The sequence below is a fragment of the Impatiens glandulifera genome, chromosome 6, assembly GCF_907164915.1.
Source record: "Impatiens glandulifera chromosome 6, dImpGla2.1, whole genome shotgun sequence".
NCBI classification, from domain to species: domain Eukaryota; kingdom Viridiplantae; phylum Streptophyta; class Magnoliopsida; order Ericales; family Balsaminaceae; genus Impatiens; species Impatiens glandulifera.
The window spans coordinates 36,911,128-36,928,169 of NC_061867.1; the positions used below are offsets into that span (position 1 = coordinate 36,911,128).

General features: G+C 30.7%; 1 protein-coding gene and 1 pseudogene across 1 annotated transcript; both read right to left on the reverse strand.

The window, feature by feature from the left end:
* Nucleotides 1-395: 395 nt before the first annotated feature.
* On the reverse strand, nucleotides 396-4,863 carry LOC124943566 (annotated as a pseudogene).
* A 10,667-nt stretch (nucleotides 4,864-15,530) lies between these two features.
* LOC124943567 lies at nucleotides 15,531-16,738 on the reverse strand. Its single transcript, XM_047484060.1, has 4 exons — nucleotides 16,714-16,738; nucleotides 15,975-16,051; nucleotides 15,606-15,858; nucleotides 15,531-15,544 (listed from the first exon to the last, which is right to left on the reverse strand). The coding sequence occupies exons 1-4, from the start codon at nucleotides 16,715-16,717 to the stop codon at nucleotides 15,531-15,533; spliced, it is 348 nt and encodes a 115-aa protein (XP_047340016.1). The 5' UTR covers nucleotides 16,718-16,738.
* Between the last annotated feature and the right edge of the window lie 304 nt (nucleotides 16,739-17,042).

Here is a 17,042-nt window from a genome sequence, read left to right on the forward strand (position 1 = left end):
TAAAAGAATATTAACTTAAAAAATAACAATCTCATCGGTAAGGTAGATATTTCGTATATTGAATAATATTTCACTATAATTATATTTTGATATTATTCAAAAACTATATTTTCTATAATTAAATTAATATCAAATCTATTTAATTATTTACTTATAAAGACTATCCAAAGTAGGGTATCAAATTTTTTCATTTAATACCCTGCCACGTCAGCTTAACACCTATTTTAACACCCACTTTTTAGTATATCCTACAACAGAGTGTTATTAAATGTATCAAAATTACTTTTTCACTTTCTCTCACTTCCACATCATTTATACATAATTTCATTTTTTTTAACCACAAACAATATTATTCATCACTTGGTAAATCAAACATACAAATATATTTAAAACGAAGAAGAAAACAAACACTCTAAACATTGGTAATTTGTTAAGTAGTGTTTTTAAAACTCTAATCGAGAGTTGTTCCAAATTTATTCCAAATGTGCATGACAAGATCTTTCTTCAATTGAATATGTTGTGCTTTGTCACGTAGATCGACCCTAGTATGAATATTTGATTCAGATCGGCCTTGAACATGCACTTGAAATTGAGGTAGCACTTCTCTTTGGACATTAACTGAGGAACTAGACCCAGAATTATTCGAACGTTCGAAGTCGATATTTTCCCAATTTCGTGAATACGAATCTCGTTCATCCTCCACAATCATATTATGTAAAATTATGCATGCCCTCATTATTTTATCTAGGCCATCAATATTCCACATCCTAGCTGGTTGGTGAATAATAGCAAACCGTGCTTGAAGTACCCCGAATGCACGTTCTACATCCTTCATGCACGCTTCTTGTTGTTTTGCAAACAACTGCGCTTTGTATCCTTGGGGCATTTGAATTGATTATACAAAGATGGGCAATTTAGGATAGATTCCATCAGCAAGATAATAGGCAAGATTGTATTGTCGACCATTCACAATGAAGTTTACAGCAGGAGCTTCGCCATACTCAATGTCGTCAAAAATTGGTGACCTGTCTAATACATTAATATCGTTCAATGTTCCGGGCAGGCCAAAAAAAGCATTCCATATCCACAAATCATAAGATGTCACTACCTCGAGGATAATTGTTGTTGTGCCCTTGTGTCCATTAGTAATCTTCCCTTGCCAAGCCTTAGGACAATTCTTCCACTCCCAGTGCATGCAATCAATACTTTCAATCATTCCAGGAAAACCGCGCTCTTGTCCAACTTGGAGTAACCTCTGCAAGTCTTCCCCATTTGGTCGTCTGAAGTATTCATCTTGAAACAAGGCAATTATTGTTTCGCAAAAAATACGGGTGCACTCAAGTGTAGTGATTTCTCCAATTTTCACATATTCATCACAGGCATCCCCGACTACTCCATATGCAAGCATGCGTATGGCAACTGTACACTTCTGGATCGGTGTCAATCTAAGCTTTCCTGCATTATTCCGCCTTTGGGTGAAGTAATGGTTGTAATTTGTTATGGCTTCTACATTTCGAAGAAACAATTGCCTTCTCATACGAACTCTACGTCTAAATTGCATTTCAGTATAAGTGCATGGCTCATCGAAATAGTCGGCCATGAGCCTCTTATGGGCAGTTCCATGGTCCTTGTTTATAGAATTTCTTTTACGTGATCGATTGTTTCGCCTTTGAAGCTCTTCGAGAAGTTCTTTTTGCCTTTTGAGTAAAGATTCCTCCAACTCTCATTGTTGTTGAATCTCTTCGAGATTGAAAGGGTTTGGGGGAATATCCATATGATGATATGAAGAAAGGTGATACAAACAAGGATGATAATATGGTGGAAAATTTCAGAAATTTTTGGTGTCCAAATGACACAAACCAAGTCTCTATTTATAGATCTCGAAAAATAAAAAATAATGATATTTATATATATATATATATATATTTTGATCAATTATTATGCAAAAGTGTATTTGAAAAAGAAAACAAAAACAAAAAAGTAACCACCGGCGCTGCCACTTGGCACGCTGTGATTGGGCCACATCAAACTTGGTCCCGTATCAAAATTTGATACCCATATTTTAACACTTAATTTTGATACTATGCCGCACCATTTGATATTATTTTAACACCCATTTGATACCTTATTTGACACCCTACTGTGGATAGTATAAGTATTATATATTATATATATTTTAACTTATAAATACTATTTTGGTATATCTCGATATACCAAAATTTTACAAATCTCATACCTTTACCGTAACAATAATTTCGATATTGGTATCATACCTTACATTTTCTTCGGTATACCTTAAAAATCGATATTTTTGATATACTACGGTACAATATTTTCTATATACTTTAATATCGGTAATTTTTTCCACCCCTAAGTCAAAGTACTATTATATTATATAATATATAATTATATAACTACTTAAATTATTAATTTCTACCTAATAGCCCGCCCGGAGGCCCATCATACTAATTAATATATTATATAATATATATAATCTATCTAAACATCTAACCAATCTAACTAATATATTCTATAATATATATTTATTATATTTGAACAATCTAAATCTAGTTTATTAACTCATAAAAAAATAAATAAAAATCCAACTAGTCAATAATAATATATTATATAATATATTTATTCATAATTAAAGAAAATTTCAATTTATTAATTTCTAAATAAATAATCCACTAAATAATATATAATCAATCACTTCCTAATTAAAAAATATCTAACTTATTCGTTCCTAATTAAATCTAGTTACTTACCATTGAGCTACATATAATTTATTGAGCTTAACTAAAAAAATATGTCCCTGACAATAATAGTTACTTTGAAAATTTGAATTCTTTTCTCACTAGTCATTAGGTCTCTATAATTTGTAAGGCTAAACAGAAGACCACAATTTGTCGGCTTAGATTAAAGTTTATTCTCTTACTAGGTTTGTTTAATTTCAATTCTGCATGTTTATGATACCACGTATGTAACACTCAATAAAAAAATATATAATGTTTATGATACCAATGTTTGCCAAAGTCAAGTCGCTTTTCTCCAATGATCAAACAATACTGGTTGGGGTCAAGGAAAAAATCACTAGAATTGAGTTCCAACTTGCTATCGTCTATGGTAGCAATTCCAGTACCGAGAGAAGACTACTCTGGAGTTGTCTTAGGAACTGGATTGATGGTGATAAACTGTGGGCTGTCCTTGGTGATTTTAATGCTACGATAAGCAAAATTGACCGAAATTCCAGCGTCTGATATTACCCAAGATATGATTGACTTCAACGATTGCATCAGAGACATAGGATGCATCAGAGACATAGGATGCATCGAACCAACCAACTCAGGGAACTTCATAACATGGTCATCAACTCGAGGAGATGAACATATTCGGAAAAACAGAATTGATAAAAGTCTTATCAATGAGAAGTGGATTGCTTAATTCCCGAAAGCCAACTACACGTTTTGAATCCTGGAATTTCGGATCACAACCCTATCAAACTCTTCTGGGAGAAGGAGGAGAGGTTCAAAAGACCTTTCAATTTTTTTAATTTTTAGATGGAGAGTAATAATTTCAAAGATATACTAGGTAAAATGTGGGTCGAAAATATGGAGGGATCAAACATGTTCAGGGTTTCTGTAAAGCTTAGATTTCTAAAAATCTAACTGAAAAAATTTGACAAGAAAAAGTTCATTAACATCTCTAAACGAGTCCAAATAACTAGAATTGAGTTAGAAGAACTCCAAAGCAAGTTATTTGGGGGAGGAAATGATGAACAACTTAACAAAAAATAAAAAGATGCCCTTGGAAATTTTAGGAAGATGAGCTTATTAGAAGAGAATTTTGTGAAACAGAAATAAATACAGAATTGACTCTCTCGGTAACAAGAATACTACCTTCTTCTATGGAAAATTTATGGCTAGGAATCCGAGGAACAATATTTACATGCTGAAGAATGATGAGAGTGAATATGTATAGGGACAGAAAGGGGTACAAGATCTCGCCATCAACTTCTATAAAGAGCTTATGGGTACAAAGAAAGTGAAACCAAGTCATCTGAACACCTTATACCAGATTATCGATAAAAGGGTTTTTGCTGAAGAGAGTCAAGATCTAATCAGGATTGTCACATGGGATAAAGTAAAAGAGGCTTTGTTTAGCATCAACGACAATAAAAGCCTGGGTCCAGACAATTTTAATGCTCAATTCTTTTGGCCGGTTGTGGGTCACAATATTATAGACGGGGTTCTGGAATTCTTTAAGAACATGAAGATCTTCAAGCAGTGGAACACTATTGTCCTGACTTTTATACCCAAAACCTCAATTCCCGAAAAGGTTCAAGATTTCAGACCGATTTCATGATACAATGTATTTTACAAAATAATTTCAACAATTCTTTCAAAATGATTTAAAAATGTCATTGGTAAAATAGTTAGTTTAAATCAATCTAGATTCATTCTGGGTTGTACTATCTCACATAACATTATGCTCATGAAAAACCTCCTCAAAGGTTATGGGAAGAGAAAAATATTCCCGAGAGTGGCTTTCAAAATTGATATAAAAAAGCCTTTGAATTTGTTAGATGGGAATCCATTCAGGACTTTATGGTTCGTATAAGGTTTTCCAATGATTTTTTTAGAATGGATCATGCAATGCGTTTCTACCTCTCGTTTTGTAGTTAGCGTCAATGGGATCCACATAGACTACTTAAAAGGTGAAAAGGGCGTGAGGCAGGGAGATCCCCTATCATCTCACCTTTTCGTCATCATCATGGCGGTCTTTGAGAGCATCTTTATGATGTTCCGAAATAATCGACCATACATTTTCCACCCATTCTGTGAGAAGGAGGAGATCACCCATTTATTCTTTGTTGACGATTTGTTCATTCTCACGCATGCTGACGTTCATTCCATAAAACTATAAGAGTTGCACTAACATTTTTTTCTTGAGGTTACATGTTTGACTATCAACAAGAATAAGAGCTTGGCATTCTACGGAGGAGTAAAAGAGGAAAGAAAACATCTACAATATCATGGGAATAACAGAAGGAAGCTTCCTAGTAAGATACTTAAGGCATACCACTCACGGAAAAACATATCCAAATCTCGCACTACAGACCACTGATCAAGAAAGTGAAAAACTCAATTTCCGGCTGGGCAACAAAGAAACTTACATACACTAGAAGAATTAAGCTGGTCAAAAGCATGGTAATGAGAATCATCAGTTACTAGTCATAGTAACTCGTGCTCTTGAAGAAGGTAATGAAAGAACTTGGTGCGCTAATGAGAAACTTTATTTGGGAAAGCAGCGGGAGAGGCGAGAAGAAGATTAAGTGGACCACACTTTTCAAACCAGATGAAGAAGGCGACATAGGGCTCAAGAACTGTGTTGAATGGAATAAAGCATTGACGTATAAGCACCTATGGGCCATCGAGAGTAGACAAGAATCACTCTGGATCAAGTGGGTCCTCACCTAGTTTATGAAACACGAAGCAAGCGTTTGGACATCCAAAATAAGAGAAGGTATGAGATGGTCGTTACAAAAAATCCTTAAGCTAAGAAACAATATTGCATGACTTTTTGACATTCGTTAGGGAGACGGTAAAAACACACTATATTAGCATGATCCCTGGTATGAGGACCAACCATTAATCAATAAAGAGGAATTCAGAAACGTGAGGATTAGACAGGACTGCCTAGCTTCCAAGGTTAGAGACATTAAAGACGGGCTATGGAATTCGCTCCTTAGACGAATACTAGTGGGGTGGCACATTCTCAAACATATCAGTAACATCCAATTCAACGAAAGAACACACGTACACCAATGGAAAGTCGAGGAAAATGGGAAGAAGATTTCTAGCAAAGTGTGGAACACCATTTGAGAGAATGAGCAAACAATAAATTAGACTAGTCTGGTCTGATCGTCAAAGGTTATCCGAGACACCAATTCATCTTATGGCTTGCATTTTGGGAATGGATAAATACGAGAGATTGCGTTAGGAAGTACATAGAAATTCTGGATCCAAGCTGTCTTTTATGTGAAGGGAATGAAAAAACAATAGATCACTTATCGAAGCTATGGAAGAAGTTTCCAGAAGCATGAAAATGGTTAGCCTGGCTAAAGAATATAAAGAGATGAAAAAGGAAGTCGTACACAAAGCAAAGGGAAAAATTTCAAGTCTAGTGTTCTCAAAAGTAGTTTCGGTACAATCGTCTACCACATATGGCGAGAAAGGAACACAATGGTGCACTCGAGAATAAGAAGAAGTGTAGAGGAGACATGGGAAAACATAGTATTCGACAACAACACAAATCTACAAATGCTGAAACAAGTACCCATGACTGAGCATAATTGGAAACTAAGTTGGAACTAGAAAATCACATCCAAAAAAATCATAGAATGGAATTTTTTTTAGTTAGATAAACGCTTTCATTAGTTTGTGTGTTGTGTAATTCATTTGTTTCAGACTGTTACGAACTAAATTTTCCTAGGCTTGTCTAGGAAAATACAGAAACTCATTTGTTTTTTTTCCTTTTTGGGATTTTTTTAATAAAATAACGTTAAGTCATTTTTCCCAAAATATATATAATGTTCTCACTAGATATAATCTAGAAACTAATAATGTGTGAGGTCATAAATATGATGGTGCTTGTAATATGAGTGGTATTTTAATGGTTTGCAAGCTTTATTTTTTAAGGATTGCCCTTATGCGTATGATGTGCATTTTTTTGCTCATTTACTACATCTAGCATTAATTATCGCATATGATTAGGAGATCTTTATAAGACTTTTCTTTTCCAATCTAACGACTATTATAAATATTATTACATCTTCTTTAAAACACAATACCGATTTACAGTTAGCTCAAGCTAATGAAATTGCTCGTTCTATTGTTGATGGTGAACGTGAGATTGGACGAGGAACTAATTGCATTCTTTGTATCGTTGTGTGCTTAAACGATTCATATTTTTAAATATATCATGGATTATTTAAAAAACATCATGTTATATATTAGTTTTTCTGAAAATATTTTTAACCCGTGTAGACTTGAAATTCTAACTCCGCCCTTGGTTGCACCAAATTATTTATCAATGTCTACATTGTGAAACTCTTTAACATCTATTTTGGTGAAACTCCATATCAAAATATACAACGAGCGCCATAAATTATCCTTAATCCTTAAAGAATTATTTGATTAAACTGGATTGTCGAAAAGATAGTAGATTTTGAGGTTGTTGAGTTTGTACTTAATGAATTTGATCATCAATAGGAATAAAATCCTCATCAATGTCAAAAACATTTGAGATATGAATCAAATATTCCTTAATAGAAATTATTGATCTAAATCATCTTCAAAGAAAAAACCATTTCTCTCTCAAACTCAATATCCTAAAAAATATATTGTAGTCTAGTCTCAAAATAAATTATCTTTAACTTGACATCATAAAAAATATTATAACCCTTAATCACTTAGAATATACAATAAAGTAAGTTCTCACATTTTAATCTTAAGTAACAACTAATATATATATATATATAGAGATAATGATGCTTAATTTTCAAAGTGTCCGGATTGTCGATTTAAGAGTTGTGGTTAATTTGAATATATATATATGTGAGAGTAATGGATATTTGTGGCGGATTATGGGTTGACAAATCCATAAACTTAAAATATTTAAAAATAAAAATAAAATGTTATAGATATGTTTTGAACTTGCAACATAACAAAACAAGTATAACTCTTTAACAAAAAAGACTAATAAGACTTTATATTTTAAATTCAACACCAAATTTGATGAACGCGGAACATTCTTAACAATATAAGATCAAATTTTTAACTAACTAATCTATATATATATATTTAATGATGCTTAATTTTCAAATGTACAGATTATCAGGTCGAGAGTTGTGGTTAATTTTAATATATATGTGAGAGCAAATGAATATTTGGGTCGGATTGTGGGTTGACCCACCCATAAATTTAAAACGGTTAAAATAAAATTAAAAATTCTATAAGTATGTTTTGAATTTGCAACTTAACAAAATAATTAAAACTCTTAAACCAACTAGGCTAATAAGACTTTATATTTTAAATTCAACACAAAATTTAATGAACGCAAAATATTCTTAACAATATAAGTTCAACCTTTTAACAAACTAATCAATATATATATATATAATGATGCTTATTTTTTAAAGTGTTCGGATTGCCGGCGGAGTGGTTAATTTGGATATATATGTGAGAGTAAATGAATACTTGGGTCGGATTGTGGGTTGACCCGCCCATAAACTTAAACGGTTAAAATTAAAATTAAAAAATGTTATATGTATATTTCAAACTTGCAACCTAACAAAACAGTCCACTATATATATATAATGATACTTAATTTTCAAAGTGACCGAATTAGGTCGAGAGCTGTAGTTAGTTTGGATATATAGTGAGTAAATTGATACTTGAGTCGGATTGTGGGTTGAACCACAATAAACTTAAAACGGTTAAAAATAAAATTAAAAATTTTATATGTATATTTCGAACATGCAACCTAACAAAACAAGTATAACTCTTTTACCATCTAAGCTAATAAGACTTTATATTATAAATTTAACATCAACTTTGATTAACGCAGAACATTCTTAACAATATAAGTTTAACTTTTAACTTACAAATATATATATATATAATGATGCTTAATTTTTAAAGTGTCCGGATTGTTGGGTCGAGAGTTGTGGTTAATATAGATATATATGTGAGAGTAAATGGATACTTGGTTGGATTGTGGGTTCATCCGTTCATAAACTTAAATTGGCTAAAAAAAATGCAATACGTATGTTGTGAACTTGCAACCTATAATAAAAAAAAAATCCTTTATATATATATATATATATATATAAGGAATGCTTAATTTTCAAAATATCTGAATTACATAGATGAGAGTTGTGGTTAATTTTGATATATATGTGAGAGTAATGAATACTTGGGTTGGATTGTGGGTTGACCCACCAATAAATTTAAAACGGATTAAAATAAACGTAAAAATACTATATGTATGGTTCGAACTTGCAACCTAACAAAACAAGTACAATAATATATATATATAAATATATATATATATATATAATGATTCTTAATTTTCACAGTGTCCGGTTTGTCAGGTCGAGAGTTTTAGTTAATTTGAATATATATGTGAAAGTAAATGGATACTTGGGTCAGATTATGGGTTGTCCCGCCCATTAAATTAAAATGGTTAAAAATAAAATTAAAAATAATATTTGTATATTTCGAACTTTCAACCTAACAAAATAAATACAACTCTTTAACCAACGAGGATAATAAGACTTTATATTTTAAATTCAACACCAAATTTTATGAACACGAGACATTATTAACAATATAAGTTCAATTTTTTAACTTAATAATCTATATATATAATGATGCTTAATTTTTCAAGTATCTGGATTGCCGAGTCAAAAACTATGGTTAATCTAGATATATATGTGAGAGTAAATGAATATTTGGGTCGGATTGTAGGTTGACCCGTCCATAAGCTTAAAACGGTTAAAAATAAAATTAAAAATGTTATATGTATATTTCGAACTTACAACCTAACAAAATAAGTACAACTCTTTAACCAACTAGGCTAATAAAACTTTATATTTTAAATTCAACACCAAATTTGATGAACACGGGACATTCTTAACATTACAAGTTCAACTTTATATATATATATAATAATAATATTTAAAGTGTCCGGATTGCCTGGACGAGAGTTGTGGTTAATTTTGATATATATGTTAGAGTAAATGGATACTTGGATCGGATTGTTAGTTGACCCACCCATAAATTTAAAACAGATTAAAATAAAATTAAAAATTCTATATGTATGTTTCGAACTTGCAACCTAACAAAATAAGTACAATTATATATATATATATATAATGATGTTTAATTTTAATAGTGTTCGATTTGTCGGGTCGAGAGTTTTGGTTAAAAGGATACTTGGGTCAGATTGTGGGTTGTCCCGCCCATAAAATTAAAATGGTTAAAAATAAAATAAAAAATGTTATATGTATATTTCGAACTTGCAACCTAACAAAATAAATACAACTCTCTAACGAACGAGGATAATAAGACTTTATATTTTAAATTTAATACCAAATTTTATGAACACGGGACACTATTAATAATATAAGTTAAACTTTTTAACTAACTAATCTATATATATAATGATGCTTAATTTTCTAAGTGTCTGGATTGTCGGGTCAAGAGCTGTGGTTAATTTGAATATATATGTGAGAGTAAATGGATACGTGGGTCGTATTTTGGGTTGACTCGCCCATAAACTTAAAACAGTTAAAAATAAAATTAAAAATGTTATATGTATGTTTCGAACTTGCAACCTAACAAAACAAGTACAACTCTTTAATCAACTAGGCTAATAAAACTTTATTTTTTAAATTCAACATCAAATTTGATAAACGCGGGACATTCTTAACATTATAAATTCACTTTATATATATGTATATATATATATATAATGATGCTTAATTTTCAAAATTTCCAGATTGTCGGGTCGAGGGTTGTGGTTAATTTGAATATATATATGTGAGAGTAAATGGATACTTGGGTCGGATTGTGGGTTGACTCTCCCATAAACTTAAAAATGATATATATATATATATATGTTTCGAACTTGTAACCTAACAAATCAAGTACTACATTTTAACGAAGTGTGATTAGGATGTGGTTTGCCAAGGGATAATAGGCCTGTAACAATTGAAAATAGTTAAAAAAATATAAATTAAATATTTGATTGACCAGAGTGTGAGGGCACAATGCTAAATATTTAAAAATATGAATCAAATATTAGATAGACCAAAGTAAAAGTATAAGGTCACGAGATGAGAGGTTCATTGAAAAAATATGTGATAAGATATGAGAAAAAATGAGTTGTTTTACCGAAATGAATAAAATGTGAAATGAGAGTGTTCTATTTTTTATTTTAATATATTATTCGTGATTTATTAAAAAATTTAAACATTGAATACATATTATTATATTTTTTTTGTTTATAGTTTTATATGTGTGCATCGCACGAGAGTTTTCCTAGTATTCAAATAATGATTTATCCCATCTCAAAATACATAATGCAACATTAATATTCAATTTTTAGACAATAATATTAAATGATAATAGTATTTTGTTATAATAATAAAAAATGTCAAATAATCAATCTATATTTGGATGAATTAATTATTCACATAAATTAGACTTTATAATTATTACATGTTTATCCTCACAAGTATTTATAAACGACACGATTGGCACGATCAACACGAACAGAAAAACAACATGATCAACACAGTATCAAGGTCACGATTTCGCTTGTTGTGGTCGCGATTGCTAGTCGCTCAAAGTCGCATATCAATTCAAGAACGTGCGCACAATCGGCACGATCGACACAATCAGCACAATCAGCACAATCGACACATCAACACGAACGACACGGTATCTACTCTAATAACTAGGTCGTTTGTTCATCTGCAAAGCTTGGTTGGAAGGTTAGGGTTTATAATTTACCATGTTCTGTAATAGTTAGGGTTTCTAGTGTATCCTATTCTGTTATTGCTCTATTTTGTTATTGTGTTCTGCTATTCATCAAAATGGGAAGAAAGAAAAACAATAAGAATAAGGAAGTCAGAGAATTTGTGATGAAAGGTTTAAGGGAGGTAGATGAAAAGGAAATCGATAGAATTGCTAAAAATATTATCCATGAAATACAAGAATGCAGCAAAGGTAAAGAACCAATTACTGATATAAATTCTGAAGAAAATGCAACAGGAAAACAAGGGGAAAATGAAGTAATATGGAAGGTTGAGTATAATGAAAGAGCAAACCTCTTTGGACTTAAAAATCAAATCACAAAGTTACTGATGCATGCAAAGAAAGGAGAGATTGTGCTCAACAAAGAGAAAATACAGCAAACAACCGTCCAATTGAATATACATTGTCTTCAAGATTGGAACATACTGAAGAAGGAAGGATACAAAAAGATAGTAAACTGGTCAGTGGAAAGAATGAGGGAGCTAATAAAGTCTTCAAAATCAAAGACCTATACTATCAGGAGTAATTCCAACTGGAAGATAAATGAAGTATGGAAAAAGAATGCAGAAAAAAAGTAGAAGATCATTCATACAAAGGTCAAATCTACTTGGGTGAGTTTAAAACAAAAGTTGAGATTCTCAACTCTCCTTTTGAATTTAAATTGTCCACTGAAGTGGAGGAGAAATGCGTCAAAGAATGAGAAATGTAGTTGTTGGGAACTACATAGGAAAGCACCGTGTATCTTTTCCAAACACTAAGGAATCACTAATGAAACAATGGGAGCAGAAGGGACTGAAGAAGATTTTTACAAACATCCATGATCTCTATTTTATACAATTCAAAAAAGGAACGAACTTGGATGATATTCTGAAAATTGGGAATACTTATATTGAATCTAACTATATGAAGTTGAAGAGATGGTCTGAAGAATTGAGCCTTCTAAGCAAGCCAAAGAAAACAACTCAAATATGGTTCCAACTTAAGAACATCCCAACACACATGTACAATGCAGAAGCTCTAAGTCACTTTGCTAGTCTATTGGAGAAACCATTATATATGGACCCAATTACAGAGAGAGGAGAGCACCTCACTTTTCCTAGAATAAGCATTGAAGTGCATCCTCAAAGTAAACTGCCAAATAACATGACAGTTGTTGATAGGAATGGAAAGCTCACAATCATGGAAATATCATATAAATGTAAGCCAAACAGGTGTGCTTTCTGCAATACTTTCCAACATGTTAGTACTAAATATTCAAAAGCAATTGAGGAAGAACAGAAAATAATGAAAGCACGGGAAGCAAAAAAAGCAAGAAAATGAAACGGAAGAATCAAGAATGGAAGAGCATATTGTGGAAGTTAAGGATAGTGATAAAAGAAGACAAAAATAAGGAAAATGAAGAGGAAGAAAGCAAGAATGATTCTGAGAAAAATGAAAGCAGCGAAAGAAAGAATGTAAATGGAATCAAGGTGAAGAGGAAAAGAAAATTTTCTGTAATGCAAAGGATTAGGATGAAAATGGAAGATGAACATCAAGTTATTGAGGAAACTTAAGAGGAAAACACCCAAAATTTCAAAGCTGAAATAGAGAATTCTAAAGCCGATAAAGAAGATTCTAAATTTGATGTGGAGTCTGAATCCGAAGCTGAAGATAATGAAGACAAGAATACAGAAATTCAAGTTGAAGATAACAAAGGTAAAAGCCCTGAAAATCTAAGAAATAATTCTTTTTATCAAATCAGAGCGGGCCCGTACAAAGAGAGAATTAAAAATAAGAATTAACAATACTCATCATCCTCTTCAATACAATCTCCTTTTATCGTTAGAGGAAGAGGAAGAGGAAGGGGAAGAATGCATCTCAATGAAAATAGATTGCATGCAAAAATCACAGGTTGGGATGGTTAGGTTTGAATCTCTGTTTTTTAGAATGTATAAATGCTACTAATCAATTTTTTTAGGGTCTTTTGATTATCATTCTTAATCATACCTAGAGTTTGTCTAGCTTTGATTTCTGACCCTCCCACTTTTGGGATTTTAATGAAATGGTTTTAACCGTTCCCCCCCTAAAAAAAACTGTGTCAATTAATCAGATTAAAAGATCACGGGTTCAATTTCATTTGTAAGCGTTTTGAGTTGAAACGGAGGGCAACGTCTTTAAGGTGTAATTCTAGTTCTTCTTTATTAAAATAATAAATTAAAAAATATATATAATTATGTCAATTAATTATTAGCTTTTGGGCCAAACAATATAATCACATGAATTATACAATCCTGCCATCAAAATTTTCTTGAATTAATTTCAAGAAACATTGTCACTAAGGAGATTTTTGTCCCGAAATGGTCACGTGTAGGTGAGAGAAATAAAAATAATTTTATTTATTTATTTTTTCGATAAAATTATCATATTCGGGAGATTTTTATCTCGAACAAGGCCACGTTCAGGAGATTTTTGACCCGAACAAGGCCATGTTTGGGAGATATTTGTTCCGAATATTGTCATTTTTTTGAGATTTTTGTCCCGAACATGCTAATGAGTAGGAGAGAGAGATAAAAAATTATTAATTTTTTTTCTAGAAAAATGTTTATGTTCAAGAGATTTTTTTATTTCTCTCATGCACAAGTGACAAGGTACATCAGATTCGTGTCATTGCTTTCGTTTTGAACTTCGTTCTCCTTATCCTAACCCAATAAATAATGAATTTTCAAGATTACTTACCCAAATTTTAGCCAAATACATCAGAACTTAAATTTCTATTTTATCAATACTAAATTTATTGATAAGCTTGATCGTAATCTTTTTAATTCTCAAATAAACTTTTCTTAATTTAAAAATGTGATTCTTAATTCTCTATAATATCTATAATTGATATATTTGTAATTATGATAATTATTTAATGAATGAGAGAATTTTTTTTTTATTAAATAACATCATAAATCATTTTATTTCGTAATTATTTATTTAAAATTATCAAAAATTCGAGATATATATATATATTCCAAATATATATTATTCCTGAGAGAATCTAAATATCCATAAATCTAAGAATCTTATCATTGATGAACTCGTCGAGAATTTCAATGATATATATATATATATATATATTCTTACAGAATTAAATTAGGACGAAAATATTGGTTAGAATTATTAGTATTAGATGCTAATTAAATTGTTTAAAATTAAATTATTAGTATTTATAATTATGAATATTCTTTATCCTTAGAATAGAAATATTTTTTAATATTCTATTTTCTTAAATTTTCTTTAGATGGAATAGTTATTCAAATTTAATAAGTACACTCAAATTAGTTTTTCTATATTGTTCAATTATGATGTTTCAAGGTGATAGTTTAGTTTTAAGCACCCTTTAAAAATTTTGTACTCTAAATTGTCATCAACCTCTTTAAAAATATTTATTTGGAGTTTTGAGTTTAATTGATATTTTTCATTATTTTATATTTTTAAACTTATAACACATCTTCTCTTGTTAAAGTTTGTTTAAATAATTTAAAATTTTTTACCACAATTACTCAACTTGCTTCTTAGTGTGACCCAATAAAAAATTTTAAAACCTAATTTGTTTTACAACAAAGTTATTCTATTAATTGTAAAGAAAGAAGATGTCTAAGACTTAATAAGTAAATATGGGCAGCATGCCATTATTATATATATATATATATATATATATATATATATATATATATATATATATATATATATATATATATATATATATATATATATATATATATATATATATATATATATATATATATATATATCCCATTATTATAGGAGTGCAAACAATAATACATCATTAATTGACTTGAAACCCTACACATCTTATTATTCTATAAGTGTTCCCAGCAACTGATCTTCACTTGACAAGAAGATGTCATCCTGAAATTTTGAGATTAGAGAGATGAATTAAGTGACGGAACCTACATTAGACAAACAGATAAGAAATAAAATAGTTGGAGGGAGGATGAGTAATAAATGTGCCTGAAATATTTGGTGGGTTGGCGACATAGGAGGAGCAAACTTGGTTAATGGTGTCATTGATTTGCTTAACAGTGGCTTTATTGGCAAAGATATAATTCCTCTTCACATGATGGATGCAGTTAAGGACCACCGACTTTGTATAATCCCCACACCCATTTTGCTGGCAATATTCAGCTGCATCTGTTGGATCGACATTAATAACTCCCGCCTCTGTTAGGTTGTACTTCGCCGGACAAGGGTTTGGTGGCTTGTACTTAATTCAATCAAACCACTTAGAGTAAGTTTAGAGAAAATAGAATACCTTATACAATAATTCACGTATTATGTTTTTTTCTATAATGATAAAAAGAAAGATATAGTATGTTTTACATATAAGATGCAGAAGTGGGCACTTCTCCACTGTTCGAATGGAGAAAGGTTTACATTTGACGTGGGGAGAGTTTTGTCTGAAAACACAAGAACGTGAGTTCAATACTTTCGGTTACTATGTAAAAAGAAAAAGAGAAATGATTGGGAGTGAGAATTTGTGGGAGGAATGATGTGACGCAATTTAATTAACAAAAAAAAATAACAAAATTTCTTTTTTCTCTCTCTCCTCACCTTTTATCATTTTTTCAACATGTAGTGTCATATCATTCTCTCCCCATTCACTCCCTCAAATTCCCTCTCCCTATCACCCTCAAAGAAAAACACAGAGAAATTGAGAGCTTACTCTCTGCTATGGTGCAGCCAAATAGGAAGACGACACAGACACTCAAAATGAGGCAAATAAGTAAACTAGGTTTACTACCATTATTGTAGTTCATGATGTTTATCAAAAATTTGTGGTCTAAGAATAGATGATTGTGTTATGTATAGAAGAAGAAGTAATTTAGAGTCTAGAGATTATGGACAATAAAAGAACAAGTCATAGAGACGTCTCCTTGAAAACTAGGAAAAAAACTCTGCCTTGTCTTGTAACACTAGTATATCCCCTGAATATACATATAATAAACATATGGAGATGAAAACAAGAGAAATAACCAAATTATGAGGCAAGAAAAAGAAGAAAAAAGAAACAAGAACAATGCAACAATTAAAAAACTGATTCCAGCTTCAAATGACTCACCCATTACTTTTATTACCTTTGGCCTTTTCCTGTAAAGTGGATAAATTCTCCTACCCTGTTCTTAATATGCATGTGTTCAACAAATTAATCAAATAAAAGATAGGGAGTCAGAAAAAGCTAGTACTCTTAATAAAAATAAAATTTTAGAGATATAAGATAAACTACATAAAGTTAAATACTCACAAGTATAAAAAAAACTATATAAAATAAAAATAAGAATAGTGATAATAGTGGAATTTATAACCAGAGTTTCGTTTATAAACAATATTATTTATAATAAATAAATATATAAAATAATAATTAATAAAATTATTGTTATAAAAATAAAT